This window comes from Gossypium arboreum, chromosome 10 (assembly GCF_025698485.1).
Source record: "Gossypium arboreum isolate Shixiya-1 chromosome 10, ASM2569848v2, whole genome shotgun sequence".
NCBI classification, from domain to species: domain Eukaryota; kingdom Viridiplantae; phylum Streptophyta; class Magnoliopsida; order Malvales; family Malvaceae; genus Gossypium; species Gossypium arboreum.
Window position 1 is genome coordinate 68,655,061 of NC_069079.1, and position 21,694 is coordinate 68,676,754.

The 21,694-nt window shown below is 33.6% G+C and overlaps 1 protein-coding gene across 1 annotated transcript; it reads left to right on the forward strand.

The window, feature by feature from the left end:
- The first annotated feature begins 7,415 nt into the window (after window positions 1-7,415).
- LOC108488616 (sulfate transporter 3.1-like) lies at window positions 7,416-12,405 on the forward strand. The gene is made up of 12 exons (XM_017792906.2): window positions 7,416-7,854; window positions 7,964-8,171; window positions 8,549-8,720; window positions 8,867-8,932; window positions 9,862-9,975; window positions 10,226-10,342; window positions 10,608-10,734; window positions 10,892-11,178; window positions 11,272-11,462; window positions 11,561-11,646; window positions 11,731-11,807; window positions 11,904-12,405. The coding sequence occupies exons 1-12, from the start codon at window positions 7,536-7,538 to the stop codon at window positions 12,090-12,092; spliced, it is 1,953 nt and encodes a 650-aa protein (XP_017648395.1). The 5' UTR covers window positions 7,416-7,535; the 3' UTR covers window positions 12,093-12,405.
- Window positions 12,406-21,694: the final 9,289 nt, after the last annotated feature.

Below are 21,694 nucleotides of genomic sequence, written 5' to 3' on the forward strand. Positions count from 1 at the left end.
GCATATGTACATATAATGAGCATCAACTATGACAGTTAATTATTTTTATGACTCGGTTTAGTGGTCCCGAACCCACTTTCCGACTAGGGTCAATTTAGGGCTGTTACAAAGATGCCTCTTGCCACTCCTTAAAGAAAAACTTATGTAGTGGAGCATCTCAACAATCTTAAGGAAAATGATCGAGTTCATCCGCTACATTGTGACTCGTTTGTGCCAAGAGAAGAACAATAGTAAAATTTGCCAAGAGAGTTTATTCACTACTTTGAAAAGAAGCCTTTTTCCATTCCTTAAAGAATAATTGGTGTAACTAATCATCTCAATTATCCTCAAGGGAGATGATTGAGATGATCGGGTTCATCCGTTACTCTAATAATAGCTCATGCCAAGAGAAGAAAAGTAGCAAAATTCACGAAGAGAACTCATACACTACTTTAGGAAGATACTTCTTGCCACTCCTTGAAGAAAAAATGGTGTAGCGCATCATCTCAAGCATCCTCAAGGGAGATGATTGAGTTCATTTGTTACAACAGGAGGACCTTGGCCAGGTGAAACCATCCTTCAATATCATCTTGGGAGTTTGTCCATTGCTCTAAAAGGACTTCAAACCACGTTAGGTCATGTTTTAGATCTTCTTGGAGGATTATCAAATGAAATCAACTTAGACTTCATTCCCTAGCATCACCATCTCATTCAAAACCGCCTTAGGCGTCACCATCAATGATCTTATTTGAGGATGTTCTGCCTTCGCTCACCAGCATCGCTCACTCTTAAGAACCGTGTAACACCCCTTACCCGTACCCAAGACCAGGACAAGGTACAAGGCATTACTGTACATAAACAGGGCATTTTTGAAAAATACAGGTCATAAAATTTCATTCCAAATTAAAACTGACCAATCAAGATCATATTATCCTTATTATGGACCTACGAGGTCCTAAAACATACATTAGATGAAATCCGGAACTAAACCGAGAACTTAAAAAAATTCTAAAAAAGTTTCTAGGTTTAAGCCTCACACGCCCGTGTGGAGGCAATGCACATGCTCGTGTCCCATACCCTTGTGGAATTACTAAAATTTATTTTTCATTTCAAACCTACAGGAGTTTTCACACGGCCGAGCACACGCCCGTGTCCCTCACACGGCTTAGACATGCCCGTGTCCAAAAACCTAGACATTTTGTTTATGATGCCATCGCTCATTTAGGGGAACACAGCCAAGGCACATGCCCGTGCACTAGGCCGTGTCCTCCACACGACTAAGACACATGGTCGTTTCTCTACCCGTGTGTTTACTATCATGCATACTGACTTAGAAATTTTAGGTGCAGGGGACACACGGCCATTCAACACGCCCATGGGGCAGACTGTGTGTCACACACAGTCTAGACACACACCTATGTGTCTACCCGTGTGGACCATTTAAAGGCTATTTTCCAAGCCAATAGTCACCCATAGTCACTCATACATTCAAATACTTTATAACATGCAACATGACATATTCAAGCACTCAAATATTCCACACCATGGCACTCTCACATCTTCATAAAGTCATCCTAGTGCACATTCATCTGTAACTCTATTTAGAGGCATTCCACACCAATTTCATGCATTATTAAACTTATTATCATGACTTCAAATTGTGCATTCATACTTATAGTCATTTTAAGCCATTAGGTCATCCCTTATCCTTTAGCACCTAATTTATACTTTATCATACATTCATCGATCAACAACATATCACATCATTATCCTGCACTCACCAAGCAACAACATATCCTACCATCAAAACACTAACACATGCATGCATAGGTAATTAGATTACAACCCAAATGGTCAAATATGAGCCATATCACATGACCATTACAAAATGAATCACCATTATATAGGCCTTCACAATTTGGCCAAATAGCATGACACACACCACAAAATGACCAAGTTTCCTATACATCTCATACTCAAAATAATAATTCCACTATACGCAATAGTCTTTTGATAGTGTGATCGAATAGTCCGACAGCTTCCGATCCCTGAGCTAGCTTGGCGGAACTACAAAGGATGGAAAGAAAGGGGAGTAAACATTAAAGCTTAGTAAGTCCACATACAAATAATATGAAATGGTAGTAAGAAATCAACATGCAGAAACATAGCAACATATGCATAAAGATTATTCATTATTCAAACCTTCTTGCTTACTCATCATACGAACATATATATATATATATACACATACGTGCTCATTATAAATCGATCTTTATTAAGGCATTACTCATAGGTTTAGCATACATATCTGTACTCATCGTAAAGTATCCATAACCATACCTCTTCATATGTCCTTCTCGGGACTCATTACATTCATTACGTTACTCGTTGAACTCTCAGAATACTATTGGATACGCGGAAACCTTGCACATAAGTGCCACATATACAACGTAGCTGAAACTACCACATAACATGTAGCATATCCATAATGAACTCGGATCTCTCAACAAGCTCGGATGTTAAGTGAATCGCATCCATTATGAACTCAGACCTCTCAACGAGCTCGGATGCTCGCATCCATAATGAACTCAGACCTCTCAACAAGCTCGGATGCCACATATCTCACGAACTCGGACCACTCAATGAGTTCAGACGTCTTAGTTCCTAGTGACATGTCACTTGTATCCTAAACTATTCCTAAGGTTCAAATGGGGTTTTTCTCATTGCACATAGCATCTCCATTGTACTTGCTCGTAACGTCGTAGATAACGACCATAATAACATTCATGCTTTCATAACAATCAGCAAGCATATAGTTCATCATTACAATAAAACATTTATTAAAATATATATTAAAACATTAAAACATACTACAACACCACATTATTTGCATATGTACTTACCTCGATACAAAATGATGATAATCGAGCTTAATCGTCGTGTACTTTATTCTTTCCTCGATCAAGTCCCGGTTCACATTTTTCTTGATAATCAAGCTTGAAAATGTTGAACAAACCCTAGCTATGGTGCCTTACAATTTTCGACAATGAAGGAAGAAGATGGACACCAATTTTGACTTATTTTTCCCTTTTTATTCTTTTAATTACCAAATAACCAAAATACCCTTAAGGTTTCTCTTTTACATTTTTCCTATGCATGTCTGTTTTTGTCCAAAATTATAGAAATTGGTAAAATTTCTAATTAGGACCCTCTAATTCAATATCTAATGCAATTTCATGCTTAAAGCTTCTAGAATGCAAGTTTTACACTTTATTCAATTTAGTCCTTAAAATGCAATTAGACATTTTATGCATAGAATTTCTTCATGAAACTTTCACACATGCAAGCATCCATAACATAAACCTCATAAGAATCATAAGATAATTATTTTTATCTCGAATTTGTGGTCTCGAAACTACTGTTTTAAGTAGGCCCTAATTCGGGATGTTACAAACCGTTTCTCTCAGTGTTCTAGTCCGAGAACTCCCCTTCCCCGCCCCCCAATCAATTAAAATGCACTACAAAATTAATAACCACAATATATAAGGATTTAAACCAAATTTTTTTTGGAAATGACACATGGACTTTAAACTTAAGACCTCAAAGTTCTTAGATAAACTTAGTTTTTTTTTTTTCTTTTTTTTGTACAAAGCAAGAAAATGTTATGGCCATGAGAAGCTAATAAAGGCTTTTGAAGTGCATGTTGCCCATTGCTTTGCTTCTTTGCATAGTCGATTGTTGCCCATTGCCTGTTGCTGAATGGTGACAAATTGGAGGAGTTGTTTGACATTCTCAAGAGTCGGTTGGAGTTTCCATCCAGCTTAGTGTGTCCCACTATAATGTTTTCCTTTTTTTTTTTCTTTTTTTTTTCTTTTTTTGCCAAGAAGCCTACAAGAAACAATATAATGAGCTTTAAGAGTCAAAAGTATAGAACATACGATAAAAAGTCTAGTCTAGAATTTGCTTGCAAATTTGAAGCTTTGAATAAACAAAAATTGAGAACCTTTAAAACCCTGAGCAATTACAGTTGTACCAATCATACCAACATGGATAAACAACTTGTTTATAAAGTTTTAATATCATTAATATATCCACGTATCAAACTTTTGATATAGGTTGAATAATTAGAAAGTTATTCATAATAGAATTTCACAGTGCTATTTCAAAATTATTTCTAATGATCAAAATATTAATCTCGAAAAGTTCTCTCTCAAAATCAACTCTAGGATTTGGGAAAGAAGATCAAGATATATTTTTGGGATTCATTAATGGATCTAAAATTACATCGGTAAATTAGTTTTAAAAATTCACATTAGTGTTGTTTTTGAAAATTTAGCTCCACCATTATGGAGATTAAAAAAGGAATTGCTGATTCTCTACCAGGTAATATACCCCACTGAACAGAAATTGGGAGGCATATTGGCATGGCCGTCAATAACATCATTCTGAAACACCAAATATTTTTAATCACATCTAAAAAAAAATAACAAAAATTTCCCGTATCTTCCGGAAATTCTTGGGTCCCATTGCCCCACTACATTACTGAGTCACGTGTGGCAGGCTAAATCACCATCTCCTGTTAAATTCAACCATTCTTTGTAAGATAAACATTCAATGGTGAAAAAATTTTGAATTAAACGATTTAATAAATATTATTTTATTATCTTAATTTGATTCAATTTTTTGAATCAAGTTGAATGTTAAAATTTGAGTAGAATTGAATTAAATGAAATTATTCAATTAAATTAAAAATGTCAAATTAAAGTCTTATTATAGTATAACTAATTTCATATTAGAGCACATAAATTTGAAATTATATAAATTTAAAAAATAAAATAAAAATAAAATAAAATAAAATACTTTAGTATAATAAACATGAATCATTATTTAACTTATTTTGGTCCCAAAATTATTATTTTAGAAAACTTTTAACTTTCTTTATATATTCTTTAGAATTTTTTAAAATTATTATAATTTTTTTAAAATATAAATTTTGAAAGTTTTATAAATATTTTGAATTTTAAAAGTTATTTTGAATTTTTAAAATTGTTTTGAACATTTTATAATTTGTTGAGAGATCAATTTGCTCATTTTAAAATTGATAGGACCAAAAGAGTATTTACACCAATCTATTATTCGAGTTATTCAAATTGTAGAATTCAACTCGATTCAAATTTGAAACTCGAATTACTTATTCGAGTTGACTCTAATAACTTGATTTGATTAAGTAAAAATTTAATTTTTTTCGATTTTTTCAAATCGAATTAAGTTTTACTCACCTTATAACACCTTATATATTTGCTAGAATGGCACTTGATAGTGAAGATAACATAAGCAAGATCTTACAACATGTTTGCTTCAATGGAATTGCAACATGATTACGTCCCAATTCTGACGGGACCACCATTCCATTGTTTGGTTCAAATCTATTTTACAAATGTGGATTCAGCATTGACTTAAAAAATTGAATAGCTTAAAAAATTTCCTCTTCGGTTACCCATCAAAAAATCACAAATTTACAAGCTTATATAATATATAAAAACCTGGGGACGTTATTCTTTCACCATTTTTTTTTCCAAACATTCACTTTTCATCTTTCTATTAAATTGAGGGAAAGGAAAGTTCAAAACGTTAAAGTCGTCTCTAGGTAATCATCAATTTTAATGGGAAAGATTAAAGATTCTTGAAAACTAAACAATATAAGTCTTTAATATTTGAGTTTGATTTGGATTTTTGAATTGTTGTTTTCTTAAATTATTCAAAAACTTGAAAACTGAAAATTTTGAGTAGTTGATACTTAGATTTGATTTGAATTTTTTAAATTTATTTCTCAAAGTGAAACAGTTGGAAGGAAAACAGCATTGAGAATTGAGACGAAGAGCTAAATAAAACAAAACAAGTTTACACCTGTTACAAATGTTATTATAATAAATATTCTACAAATATTTTATTATATTTAAATGATATAATAGCATGTATTAAAGAATAATATTTTCGTTATAAAATAATAGATTTTTTCATATATTATTATATTTTAAATATATTATCACATTTAACATACTTTTGAATTTAGATTATTCTATTATAATTTTATTACAAAATATATTATATAAATTTGATAATTAATATATTAACTTTTAAAATAATAATTTTAATAACATTTTAGATTTATTAAATATATAGCCTACCAACAAAGCCATTTTATATTAAAACTGTTATTATAATTTGTACCAGAAAATGTTATTATAATTTATATAGTTGATATTATAATTATAAAACGTTAAAAATTAAAAATATTATTTTTTATAAATGATTTATAGTAATTTTTTTATTTTAATAATAAACATAACATATTTAAAAGTTTTACAACATATTAATATATAAATAAAATATTATTTTAACCTAAGTTTAAAATTATCATTTTAGTCTATTTATGATCTATTTTGTGGTATTATATGTTAATCAAATATTGTAATAGTTGTTTCATGTATATTCCATTAATCACTTTCATACCTATTCCATTATCATATAATACTATTTCATTATAGTTTGATTTCATTACAACAAATCACGCATATTGTTAATGATTTTAAGGGTTGTAAATCCAAATTATAACTTCAAATGTTTTTTTTTTTCGGCAAAACCTTTTCTCTGTTATTTATTATATTTATAAGATTGTTTAGATCAAGTAAAAAGTTTACTATTTATTAAGTAAAATCGGTAAAAGGTTATGGTGAGAGAGTTTTTTTCTTCTTCTTTTTTCAACTCTCCTCATATAAGGATGACAATGAAGTAAGGCGAGGATGATTGTTACTAAATCTACTATGAAGCAAGGCAAGGATGATCGTTACTAAATCTACCATTACTTCACAGTTTTCATGCTCTATTCCACCATCTCCCTTGCACTATTATAAATAAATAATATTGAAAATTATTACTATTTTTATAAATATTAAATGCATCAATCTCCGCTCTAGTTTATTTCACTTTAATTTATTTATTTTTTACTATTTATCTTTAATAAATTCAATATTTTTAACGTGAAGTAAATATTTAAAATATAATTCGTTATGAATTATTTTATTTTATTTTTTCTTTATGGTTATATATATAAAACATAAATTCATAATTCATTTTGTAAAGTGGGCTTCCATACGGTTCAAAAAAAGAAATCCACGTTACCTTTTGCCGCATCCAATTTATTTTTTAAAAAAAAATCACAAAATCGATTTAAAAAATTATAAGGGGATTCGGATTTTGATATTCTTACAGTCATAGGTAATAATCAAGATCCACCATATGAATTTTAGTCAGAAAAGACTCACTATATGATTATCTGTGATCCAGAAGATGAAATAACATGCCACGTGTTAGTTGAGTGTGGGTCCTTTAAATCACTTAAAAGTGTTATAAGTCTCTCCACCACCTTATAAAAGGCTGCCCCCTCGATAGCCTTCACCACAACAAAACGATCGCAAGTGTGTGACTTCCATTATCAATATCTCCAAAGCAGCTCTTATTTAATCTGCAGCAAAACCGACTTGGTTTGCCTGATAATGGGAAGTACCGGAGAGTATGAGAGCCAGCGCCGGGTACCGGTTCCTCATTCGAAACCATTTCTTAAGTCTTTACAAGCAAGACTCAAGGAGACTTTCTTTCCTGATGACCCTTTTAGGCAGTTCAAGAATCAGCCTACTTCCAGCAAGTTCTTGCTCGGATTACAATACTTTGTACCAATTATTGAATGGGCTCCTCATTACACTTTCGACTTCTTTAAGGCTGATTTGATTGCCGGTATCACCGTTGCCAGCCTTGCCGTTCCTCAAGGGATAAGCTATGCAAGTTTGGCTAGCATTCCACCAATTATTGGACTTTGTAACTTCTTTATTTCCTTTTTGATCCCTCTTATTCTTTGTTAATGAATAAACCATCGTGTTTTCGAAAATTTTTGAGATTTGAAATCATGAACTCCATTGGAATGCAGATTCAAGCTTTGTTCCGCCGCTGCTATATGCCATGTTGGGGAGCTCGAGAGATTTGGCAGTGGGAACTGTCGCTGTCGCATCACTTCTAATATCTTCAATGCTTGGCAAGGAGGTTAGCCCTACTGAAAACCCCAAGCAATATGTTCAGTTAGTCTTCACGGCTACTTTCTTTGCTGGAGTGTTCCAAGCTTCCCTTGGCATCTTAAGGTATAACCAATATATTACTTTTAATTACTATTTGCTTTAGCTTTAATTAATGTCGCTGTTACTATTAATTAAGGCCTTAATTAAACTGTTAGATGCAAAACAAAGACTGAAGAAACTTTCGAATAATTACTTAATTTGCTTTCCAAAATATATTGAACTAATATAATATTTTGTATACATAAAATTATGCTAATTTAAAAATATTGTAAAAATTAAATTAAATTTAAATTTATATACCTCATTGAATTAAAGATGATATATAATTTTGATATTTATCTATTATATTATTATAAAATAATTAATTCTTAATTGACATTTATAGCAACGATTAACCGGATCAGTTTAAATATTAAATTGTGTTTGTTAAATATTTGTAGACTTGGATTTATCGTGGATTTTCTGTCACATGCAACCATAGTGGGATTTATGGGTGGAGCAGCCACGATTGTGTGTTTTCAACAATTGAAAGGGATTCTTGGTTTAATTCATTTTACTCATGAGACTGATCTTGTATCTGTTATGCGCTCAGTTTTCAGCCAAATTCATCAGGTTTAATTTAATTTACAATCATTTTCTTAACTATTTCTAACATTAATTATTGTTCATAGTTTTTTTGGGGGTTAAAATTGTTATATTAGTATAAACTAAGAAATTGGAAAATAGTTAACTATATTTGCGGTGGTTTAAACTTGCAGTGGAGATGGGAGAGTGCTGTTCTGGGATGTTGTTTTCTTTTCTTCCTTCTCCTCACTAGATACTTTGTGAGTGCATCTTTAAATTCCCTCTTTTGCTTCTTATTATTTTCCATTGACAAGCTTTTAAAACTAATATAAATTGCCCGGTGATTGGTGCTCATGTATACAGACTGTCTACATAAAGCTTTTGAGAAAAGACCCACCATTTAACTTAATTAAATTCATGAACATTCACCGGAATTCATCTATATGCAACCGCTATGTATTCTTACCCATGCTTTTTGATGCAATTCTACAAATAGAAGACATTCATAATGAGCAACACTTGTGGATATACGTTTCCACTAGAAGGATTTGTTATTCTATATATTCTAACTTTTTTTTTTTGTCATTTGCATGAATTTTTTTATCATTTTAATTTTCTAAATTTAATCAAATTACAGTAAAATAAATCTATCATAAGAAAATTTTAAGAACATTAACGTGATAACTGGTGTGGCAGTTCAATTTACTTCATAAAAATTAAAATATTAATAATAATTAAAGAACTTAACACAATTTTTAAAATTATTCATAAAATTTAAAATTTATTCATACATGTAATAAAATTTATTCATGCATGTAACACATGAAAAGTTGTTAGGTCAATACCATTAAAAATTTAATAGCGTAATAATTTTTTTTAAAATTTAAAATTAAAACTAAAATGATAATAAGGAAAAAATTGAGATAGAAGTGACAAAATAGATAAATATTAGGAATTAAATTTACTCATGTTACTTATTTATTTATAAATATTAATATAACAATATATTTAAAATTATTATAAAAGTGATTAAATGCAATGGTAAAATGTATTATGCATTCAAAAACGGGTAAGAGGAGAAGAAGAGAGATAATTGCGAATTCCAAAGCTAAATTGACTTCTGATTATCTTTTTACCCTTCTTTGGACTCCATTATCTAAAAACTGATGGATTTCTTCAATCTCTGTAGAGCAAGAGAAAGGCAGCTTTCTTCTGGATAAACGCCATGGCACCGCTCACCACAGTTATTTTGGGAAGCCTCCTCGTTTATCTGACGCATGCAGAAAAACATGGCGTTCAAGTGGTCAGTCTCCGTCTCTCTTTCTCTCTACTTATATATGATATTTTTTTTTCTTTGGGTAACATATAATGTCAATATTTAATACTAAAAAACAAAAGAGAAAGATACAAAGTCACTTAAAGGCAAACTTCCAAATATCTTGTGACAGAAAATTGTATATTGAAGCAGTGAAATATCTCTGCAGGCTGATTTGATGAGATGAGGTTTCAAGATAGGTAATATTTATGGAAAATTTTAATGGTTTTCTCTACAGATTGGGCACTTGAAGAAAGGGTTGAATCCACCGTCTGCATCAGACCTGGCGTTTGGGTCGTCCCACTTGATGGCGGCTATAAAAACCGGGATCGTCATTGGCATCATTGGCCTTGCTGTGAGTTATCTCATCGTTATATTTAATTCCTAAACCTTTTAACATCTCGTCAGTTTTGTCACTAGCATGTTCCCCCACAGTCCAACTCCACAATGCTACGTGATATTTGCCTCATACTCTGCCTTAGGGCATGTCATCTTGTTTTCTTGTGTAGCCCAAATGTTTTGCTTTGCTTAATAAATAAATACATAATAAGTGGTAGGTTAAAAATATTCGAACTTGAGTTGAGCATTAATGTAGAGGTTGACTGTGATGAAAAAGACAGGAAGGAATTGCAGTCGGAAGAACCTTTGCCATGTTCAAGAACTATCACATTGATGGGAACAAAGAAATGATCGCCTTCGGGATGATGAACATTGCTGGCTCATGCACCTCCTGTTACTTAACTGCAGGTACTGGTCAAGCCCTGTTTTACCCGAGGTTTGGCCCTTTAATAATAAATGACAAGGCCAGAAATCCTGGTCCTATTTGATCCATTGAGAATGCTCCTAGTCGTACAAAATACCCGTCATTTCATGGAAATTTTCCAACTCCTGGCTGTGACTTCAGGACCATTTTCAAGAACTGCAGTGAACTTTAATGCTGGAAGCAGAAGTGCAGTCTCCAACATTGTAATGGCAACAGCAGTGATGTTTACGTTGTTATTTCTAACACCATTGTTCCATTACACTCCTCTTGTGGTACTTTCCTCAATAATTATAGCAGCCATGCTTGGCCTGCTTGACTATGAAGCTGCAATCCACCTTTGGAAAATTGACAAATTCGACTTCTTCATCTGCTTGGGGGCATATCTCGGTGTTGTCCTCGGAAGCGTTGAGATTGGTCTAATCATTGCGGTAAGCATTGTAAATTTTTAGCCCTAGTTATAAGCCCTATAAGGTAACAGAAAAATTATTGATAAAAAAAAAAAAAAAAAACTGCCGATGCAGATCACTGTTTCATTGCTAAGGATTATTCTCTTTGTGGCGAGGCCCAGAACGATGGTTTTAGGCAATATTCCAAACTCTGGGATCTATAGAAGTATGGACCAATACCAAATCGCGAACAGTGTTCCAGGGATCCTCATACTGCAAATAGACGCCCCTGTTTTCTTTGCCAATGCAAGCTATCTAAGAGAAAGGTAGCAAAAAGCTTTTTGATTTAAGCTACTTAACGTAGTTAGAAAGGTTAATTAAGATGATTACCATACGATTAATCTTCCCACTATCATTTTTCTAGGATCTCGAGATGGATTTATGAAGAGGAAGACAGGTTAAAATCTGCAGGAGAAGCTAGCTTACACTATGTCATATTAGATTTGAGTGGTAAGTGAAGAAGATGAGTGGAAGAAGCACAGGAAATATATGTAAATATCTTAATTCTAACAATCGAGAAATTTTATTTTACAGCGGTAGGTAGCATTGATACTAGTGGAATTAGCATGCTCGAAGAACTCATGAAGAATGTCCATAGAAAAGGTCTACAGGTATAAACTATTTTCTACCACATTTCAGTTTCTACAGTTGTTCTCGCGTCCAAAATTGTTAGCTTAAATGAATGTTTTTGCCACTGATTTGATCAGCTTCTGTTGGCTAACCCGCAAAGCGAGATGATGAAGAAGCTAGACAAGTCAAAACTCATTGACAAGATCGGGCAAGGATGGATCTTCTTGACAGTAGAAGAGGCTGTTTCAGCATGTAATTTCATGCTGCACACATGCAAGGCAATTCATGTAGCAGTTGACCAGAATGCTGAAGAGAATAAAGTCTAAGATTGTAGTAATATATATATATATATATATATGCAAGTCGAATCTATTAGACGAGTAAATTTATTGATGCTAAGAAAGGTGCTTTGCGGTTATCATCCAACTATTCTGGTTGAAGAATAAGAGGAAATGAGAAGAAACTTTTGAGGAAGTGATTCAGGGTATAAGCTTCGTAATATTATACATGAATTATGTATGTAGTTCTCACCATATTGATGATCCTGCTGGGATCCTTCTATGCTTAACTAGTGTTTATCACGCAATCAAAGTAATAACAGTTAGGCAGTTTAATACAAGCAGGATTTAATTGATATAATTGTTGTTAAAAGTCAATTATTGTTTTTAGAAAGATATTAATATTAGGAGATATTTAATTAAAAATATATTTATGATATTAGGGTTTAGGAGGTTTTTTTGGTCTAGAGTCCTCGTTTTCCTTAGCTTACAAGTCTTTTATAGCAATAAAATTATGTAAGAATAATTAAATTTAATAGATTTAAGAGTCTCTCTAGCTAATCTAAGGTAAGGGACTCCTTTTGAAGAGTTCCACACATTCACCATAGGGTATTCGCAAGGAAGAAACAAATCCAAGGGGAAAAGCCACATTCAGTCAAACGAGTCATTTGATGACTCAATTCGTAACTCAGGATCATAATAAGTTTGCCTTAGAGCTAGACACCATGGGTGATTCCAACCTCAGACAGTAAGTTTACTGGAAATTTGGAAGAGTAGAGTTTAGGATGGCTGAAAGCGTTGAGAAGTTGGGTAATAAGCTATTGCAACAATTGTAGTTGTAGATACAAGAATTGAAGGGAAAAAGTGTAATAACTCTTAGCCGGTTCAATGATCGTCACAGATAGATAATGTCACGTTAACAATTTATTCGCTTTTTTTCATAATTTTTTTTTAACAAAATCATCGTTGCACCCATTATTGGAATTGTAACATTCCAAAAAATTTTATGTCCTACAAGACACTATTTCGGGAGGAGTACAATAAATTTCTAAAAAATAATATATGGATTAACTAGTGATTTTATAGTAGAGTGTGGCATTGCGAATTAATATTGAAGAGTAATAATGTCATTAAGTGAGCCATGAGATTAGTTTTTGAGAATCGAAAATTTAGTTATTTGTCGGAAATTCCTTAATCAAGTCATTTTGGGATTGAGAAATTTCTAGAAATGGGCATAGTGTTGAAATTTTGGTTTATTAACGACTTAATTCCTAGTATTTAGTAGCATTGATTAGTTCGTAATTAGAAATTAAAATTTTGGCCTGAATAACAAATTAAAGAAGCCAATGTTTCATAACTAGAAAATAGAATTAGAACTATGAGAGGTCCTTAAATGGTAATTTGTCCAAGTTTACTTAAGAATTAGAGAGGCCAACGTCTCAAATGGTTAATTGGAAGGAGTGGTTAAGACTAAGCAATTTTTCATGATTGAAAATTTTTCACTAATTTTTCACTAATTTTTCTCTTATCTTTTTCATCAAATCTTGATTTCATATCAACAATTTCAGATCGGTAAGCTTAATTTCTATTAAATTCTTTCATAGAAGAAGATTTTAAAAACAAATCTCTAACATTTTTCTCTCTTTTTCCTAGTTATCGTTGGTTTTGATGTGTAATACGAGGGATTTAACTCTTGAGTTTTCTTGATCAATTCTCTGATTTTTTAACTAGGTAATATGTTTTATAACTTTAATTTATGATTTTTTTTTAGTCCTTGGAAATTAATTTGTAAGAATTCTCATCATTTTCGACATTTTTGAATGTATAGAGAGAGAGAGAGAGAGCGCTTCAATTCTTTTGGTTTCTTAAATTTCTGAGTTAGTTTATTGATTATTATGAGTTTAGAATATTGTGGGAAAAGTAGATTTTAAGTTTTGATTAGAGATTTGATTGAGTTATGAAATTGTGCTATTATTGGGTGCCTGAAAAATAGAGATGGAAACCTTGAGATTTTGTTGGGTTAGAGTGTTTCTAGAGTGATTTTAGGTTCCAAAACTTAGTTCTAAAGATAGATTTTAGTTTCGGTAAGCTTACGTTAGAGTTCTATAAAATGACTTTAGGAAGTGAGGAGGAATCTTGCTTTATCAAATTACGCTCATTAGTAGAATTAGAAGCTTTAAGTGTTGAATTATGATTTTCTAAATTTCTTTTGTTGCTTTGGATGTGTGAATGTAGTCGAAGAGGTGGCCAAGTCATCTAAGGCCAAAGGAAAGGAGGAAGTTTTAGAAGCTTAATTAGTTTTCGGTTTGTGCTCATTAGAAATCGATTTTTACTATATATAATATTATAAGTTGATTAGCTTAGGATTTTGATGCCTATAGTTATCTTGTTATAAATGTTGGCTCGTGATGTTGATTACGTGTAATGGTTTACCAATGACACCTACGTGACGATGAATGAAGCTAATGTGTGAGCATGTCTAAATATGGTAATTTCGTGATTGAAATTGTATTTTAGTGTGATAAAAGGGTGTTTAATTGTTTATATGGTCCAAATAAACAACTATGTGCTCTATTAAACTACTTGGAAGGTGTTTGTGTATAGTTGGCATGTTATAGGATGCATATGTGTGGGAAGCATTATTGTGGCACATGTCTTTGTTGTTAATTGACGTTTCTGTGCACTCACTTTTGGTATTTGTGTGCATACATGGAGTGTTTGGGGAAGTCGTGTTATACACACGAGCCATATTGTACATTTGGGGCCTGTGCCCATACCATTAGAGTGTTCAAGGACCATCTATATATTCATTCATAAATTCCTTGTTGGATAATAAGGGCAATTGTTCTTTCGTAAATGGAAATTTTTATTTTGAGAACTTAAAAGTGTTATTAATATGAAATCAAATAACAAATTTATGTAACACCTCACTACATGACTCGATTGCTGGGTCCGAGTTACAAGATGCCACATTCATTATTGGAGCAACTACGATAATTCATATTCAATTTATACCATTATACATTTAATTACGAGCAATACATGCATATAATATGATATACAGTCATTTTCAGGTCTTACACGAGCTTACGAAAGCTTTATTGCTAACCCGAGATCGAATTATGACTAAATTGTAATGTTTTGAAAATTTCATGTTGAAATCGTGACTTTGGGGGTTCCTCATCGTGATGCAACATGCTAACTTGGCTTTGTTGCAACGACTAATGCTCGACGTCATGACATGACATACTGTTTCTAAATGGTACCAATTTGGCGCCAATCTACAAATACCAAATCAACCAATTCATGTTTTTATACACATTTTCAGCCACATACTCATTCTTAACAAGTTCAATTCTAAACAAAACAACCTTATTTTTAATTGTACAATTACCAAACATTATTTGCATTATTTCCATACAATGTATAGCTTCAAGTCATGGCATAACCATCCACAACATCTAGCATATGAACCTTTTTTAAATCAACCTTAACATAACAGCATTTTGGAAACATTTCAACCATTATCAGACACTCAATTTCATGATCTAATCATTTGGCCATTCTTAAAATACCAATTCTAGCTTCAATTATAACATGATCATACATTATACCAAAATTGACTTAACCTAGGTACATACATTATGTTAAACAAAATGGAATTATAGAAACTTTGTTGAGTTGCGGATCGCTTCTTGGATGCTGGATCTATTGCACGCACTCTCAGGAATCAACTATACCTGCACATGGAGAAAATAAATTGTACGTGAGCGAAAACGCTCAATGGTATTTCTATGATTCAAGTCAATACAATACAAGTATATATATAAATGCAAAAATTCTACTCTAATTCAATTATGGCCAAATCACATACATATTCATGTCAAAACTACCAAGATCACATAACTTGCACTTATCTATTTTGCACCTCAGCTCATTACTTAAGTATCCAAACATACAATTTTTCATTTTTCATTCATATCATTTACCTATTCATACACAGTTATCAACTTGTATATATATACTCAATTTCATTTCATCATTTCAATCGTTTTTTAGCCTATTAACTCATTAATATTTAATCGACCCCTAGAGCTCATTTTCAACGCATTTCGCATGTCGTCAAAACTCATGTTTCAATTGTATTTTAGTTCACATGCCACTTAGTCAATTCATTATTTATAATCAGACATGCACTCACAACGGATATGCAGATCCATCATCCCGAGTTACTCGACAACGATGACTTTAAACATGTACATATTACCACCCTGGGTTGTCTAGCAACAATGACTTTATATGTACAATCTACCACCTCGGGTTGCCCAGCAATGATAATTTTCAATCAATATCTAGACCCTATAGCATGCCAACTATATCTGACCCCATCCAAAATAGGATAATCAATCTTTCAATTTCATTATATGATTTAATCCATACTCTATCGTGTTTCTATTCACCATAAATTTTGTGACACCCTAAACCCTAAACCAACCCAAATCCAAAGGGACACATAGCCACCAAAGTGACTCTCCAGCACAAAACCACCCCAAAACACACCCCAACCTTGTAACACCTCAATTCTAACTAATAGCTGTCTAATCTTATTGTGGATTTGTGAACCATTTCAAAACTATTTTTAAGGACTTAACCCTAAGGGTATTTTAGTAATTTTACCACTTAAAACTAAACGATCCCAATTTTAATTTTAAATGATTACCAACTTCCTTTTAATTAATTTTGGGAAACCCTTAAAATTAATTTTAATTAACCATTTTCCTTAATCCATTTACTAATTAAGGCTATATAAGCTAAGTTTTATTAATTTAATCATATATATACAATTTTAATTAATCAAATTTTATAAACATGTATTCATAATTTAAACATTCAAAATCATGCTTAACAAACAATAATTAAAGCATAGAATGGACTTACCTTAGCCACAAAGCTATCCACTCCTTGAAAAGCTACAATTAAAATGTATTAGGAGAAATTTCATACTTCAAACACCATGTTTCCAATCACCATGTAACACCCCGAACCCGTGACGGTCGCCGGTGTCGGACACGAGGGGTTAATGGGCCAAATCTTCTCAAGGTACCAACCAATTTGGCATTTCCAGACAGGCTGGAAATGCTGCGTCACTGTCGCCATAAAAATCATATCTCGAGTTTCGAAACTCGGAAACTGATTCCGTAAATTTTCCTGAATTTAGACTCATATATCTATCCATGGATTTTTTCTAGAATTTTGGTTGGGCCAATTGGTACAGTTTATTAGTTAAAGTCACCAATGTTACAGAAGTCGACTACACTGACCTTCGCGCGTTAAAACTTGAATATCTCTCTGTACAGGGCTTTAATACTGGTGGCGTTTGTTTCTAATGAAACTAGACTCAAAATGGAATCTGCACATATAAGGCATGACTTCTAATTCTTTCTGGATAATTTATAGTAAATTTTCAAAGTCACGACAGGGGACCCAGAAACCGTTCTGGCCCTGTCTCACGAGAACTTTAATATCTCTCAATATACTGCTCATATGGTCGTTTTGTTCCATCCATATTAAACTAGATTCATCAAGGTTCAATTGCATAATTTATTCACTATTTAATTCTACTTCTACTATTTTTAGTGATTTTCAATCTCACCTCACTGCTGCTGTCCGCAACAGTTACTGCAGTAGACTATGCCAATTTCATGAATCTTTCCTTGGCCTTAATCATCCATCAAACATGACACAAATTATGGCCACCTTATCAAAATTAAAGTTTCTAAGACTCGTGGCTATAGGTTCTAGCATCCCACTCGGCGACCACATAGGCCATTTTCACATGGCTTAAAGTTTACAACCCACAGTTCAACAAAATATAATAGCCTATACATGCCAAATGTTCTTCAACAACGAAGACAATACCAAAATATTTCAGCCGGTGTGATGACTTCAACGACGGTTCCGAGCACGCAACAATAAGAGTCCAAGAGACCTAAAATGGGTGACAAGAAAACACCGAGTGAGTTTATAACTCAGTAAGTCATAAGCACTTTACAATTATCCATTAGCTAAATTCATCACAAAGTGAAACAATGAAACAAGGCTAGGTACTTCATCCATATCGAAACTATACCATAATTCCTCGGACCTTTCAGTTCAATCTCATACCAAGCCATACATCCACATTTCATATTTATACGATAAGATATTTGAGGCATTTTCACACACTAACTCATTTTCACCACAATCACACAATTGCAATCATCACATAGATTTAAAGCTTACCAAGCTCAACCCCGAGCATGAACATATTGCCTATTCGTCATGAGCTCAAGGTACTTACCCGATTCGCTGTCCGGATTAACTCGATAATGTCGCACACTCAGTGCCAATTGTAATACAAGAGCATATAGTGAATCCGCACACTTAGTGCTATATATTTTCAGCTCGCACACTTAGTGCTATAGAATCAAACTCGCACACTTAGTGCTGTACAATTTTAAACCCGCACACTTAGTGCCAATCTTGTCGCCGTGTCCATTTATACCCGCACACTTAGTGCCGTGACCAATACCTTATGCATTTTGCTGCCTTTATACATTCAACAATGGCATCATTCCATACACATACATTTTCATTTACACATCAATTCATTAAACACAATTGCATATATATTATGATCATTTAAATCAATACCAAATATATGCTTAATGACTTACCTCGGATGTTGTCGCACGTTTTCAATGGCTATTCAATTACTTTGTCTTTCCCCTTGTCCAACTTTGATCCTTTGAGTTCTTGAGCTAGTTCACACAAATTTAACTTATTAAAACCTCATTATGCTAGCTTATGGCCGAATATGACAAGGAGTTTAAATGGTCATATGGCCACCCTTTTGCTTGGATACACATTGGCCATGCACATTTTATATTACATCAAGCAATTCAATACAATTCATTCAAGCATCAAGGAAAAGCTAAGGCCCTCAATAGGCTACCTAAGGCCGAATATACACATCAACATATGTATTCGTTCATGTGGCGAACATACACATTCATGTTAAGGCCGATTTCCACAGTTGATACATTCAACAAGTAAGGTCGCTTGTATCGACTTAACACCAATTTGATTCAAGTTCACAACTAGGCTAGTATGCATATATACACTAGTAAATCAAACACTAACATTTGTACTTCACCTTACTAGCACTTCTCATTCAAATGACATGAACAACGAACATAGTTTCCTTTTATTTCCTACCATGGCCAAATGCCATACAACACCATACCATGCATCATTACAAGCTTTACCTTTAGCATGCAAATAACATCCACAAATCCACCTTAGTTGAACCTTAACTCATCTTCATGCCTCACCACCACAACATCAAACATCAAACATCAATGATACCAAGAAGACAACACCCATGGCGAATATCATCCCCATTTCATGGTAAAGGTTTAGACCATGGGTTAGGTGGAACTCAAACTATCAACTAAAACATGCATAAATCTCATGGATAACATCAACATACCTTAGTCTAGCAAACTCCCATGGCTGATTTTCTCAAGCTTCCCCCTTTCTTCTTAGTACATTCGCCAAGCAAGGAGAAAATGAGAGAATGAACATTTTTTTTCTTTCTTTCTTTGTTTTGTTTCTCTCATGTACGGCAAGGGGAAGCATCCACACTTTTTTTTTTTTTTGTTATCATCATTTTCTTTTTCCATTTCTTTAATGCTAACTTTCTTAATTTATTGTTTCCTACATGCATCACTAGTCTAACATGTTGGAGACATGTTTCCACCCATAGTATGGCCGGCCATCATGCTTCATTTTGGCTAATTTGACATGCAAGGACAACACTTTCCCACATGTATTAATAGGCCACCTTACATTTGCCTAGCACATTTCTAAATTTTCTCACATAAGTCCTATTTGATAAAAATTCACTTACAATTAACAAAATCCAAACATGAAATTTTCACACATGCATATATACATATAATGAGCATCAATTATGATGGTTAATTATTATTATGACTCGGTTTAGTGGTCCCGAAACCACTTTCCGACTAGGGTCAATTTAGGGATGTCACAACTCTCCCCCACTTAAGAAATTTTCGTCCCGAAAATCTTACCGTAAATAGGCTCGGTATCGCTCTTTCATAGAGTCCTCAAGTTCCCAAGTGGCTTCTTCCATTCCGTGTTTATGCCACAACACCTTCACTAACGGGATTTTCCTATTGCGCAACTCTTTACTTCCCGCCTCATAATGCGAACGGTTCCTCTTCATAGCTCAAATTAGGTGAATCTCAATCTCGGATGGAGCAATTACGTGCGATGGATCGACCTATATCGTCAAGCATCGAGACATGAAAACGTTGTGAATCCTTTCGAGCTCGGGGCAAAATTAATCGATATGCGATCGCCCAACTCGTTCGGATACTTCATATGGCCCGATGAACCTCGGACTCAATTTGCCCTTACGACCAAATCTAAGCACCTTCTTCCAAGGTGAAACTTTGAGAAAGACCTTGTCTCCAACCCGATATTCAATATCTTTTCTTTTCAAATCCGCATACGACTTTTGGCGATCCGGCGACTTTCAAACTTTCACGAATTACTCGAACTCTTTGCTCGGCATCCTTAACCAAATCAACCCGAAGAATTTACCTTTACTAAGTTCACCCGAATAATGGGTACGGCATTTACGACCGTATAAAGCCTCGTAAGGCGCCATCTTAATACTTGATTGAAAGCTATTGTTGTAAGCGAATTCAATCAAATGCAGATACCGTTCCCATGAACCACTAAACTCAAGGATACAACATCTCAACATATCCTCGAGTATTTGAATTATCCGTTCGGATTGACCATCGGTTTGGGGGTGAAAGGTGGTGCTGAAATGCAACTTGGTACCCAAAGCTTCTTGAAACTTCTTCCAAAATCGCGAGGTAAATCTCGGATCTCTATCCGACACGATGGAAATAGGCACCCCGTGTAATCTCACAATCTGAGAAACGTACAATTCGGCTAGTTTGTCCATTGAAAAATCCGTACGTATGGGGATAAAGTGAGCCGACTTAGTCAGTCTATCGACAACGACCCAAATCGCATCCTTCTTACTCACTGACAATGGCAGTCCGGATACAAAGTCCATTGTGACTCGATCCCATTTCCACTCGGGTATCGTGATCGGTGAAGTAATCTCAAGGCACTTGATGTTCCGCTTTCACTTGTTGACATATTAAACATCTCAAACAAAATCGAGATGTCTCGTTTCATACCATGCCACCAAAATCGACGTTTCAAATCGTTGTACATCTTCGTACTCCCCGGGTGGATTGCCATTCGGCTACAATGGGCTTCGTTCAAAATTATTGGAATAAGTTCCGAATTCTTTGGAATACACAGACGACTTCTAAACCTCAAACAATCGTCATCATCGATTTGAAATTCCGAGTCCTTGTTCGAACACACTCATCCCGTTTTGCAACCAACTCATCGTCGACTTTCTTGAGCTTCACGAATTTGACGTATCAATAATGGTTTGGCTTTCAATTCAGCTACTAACACATTGTCGGGTAGGATAGACAAGTGTACATTCATCGTCATAAAGCAAGCGGTGATTTCCGCTTAAGGCATCCGCAACC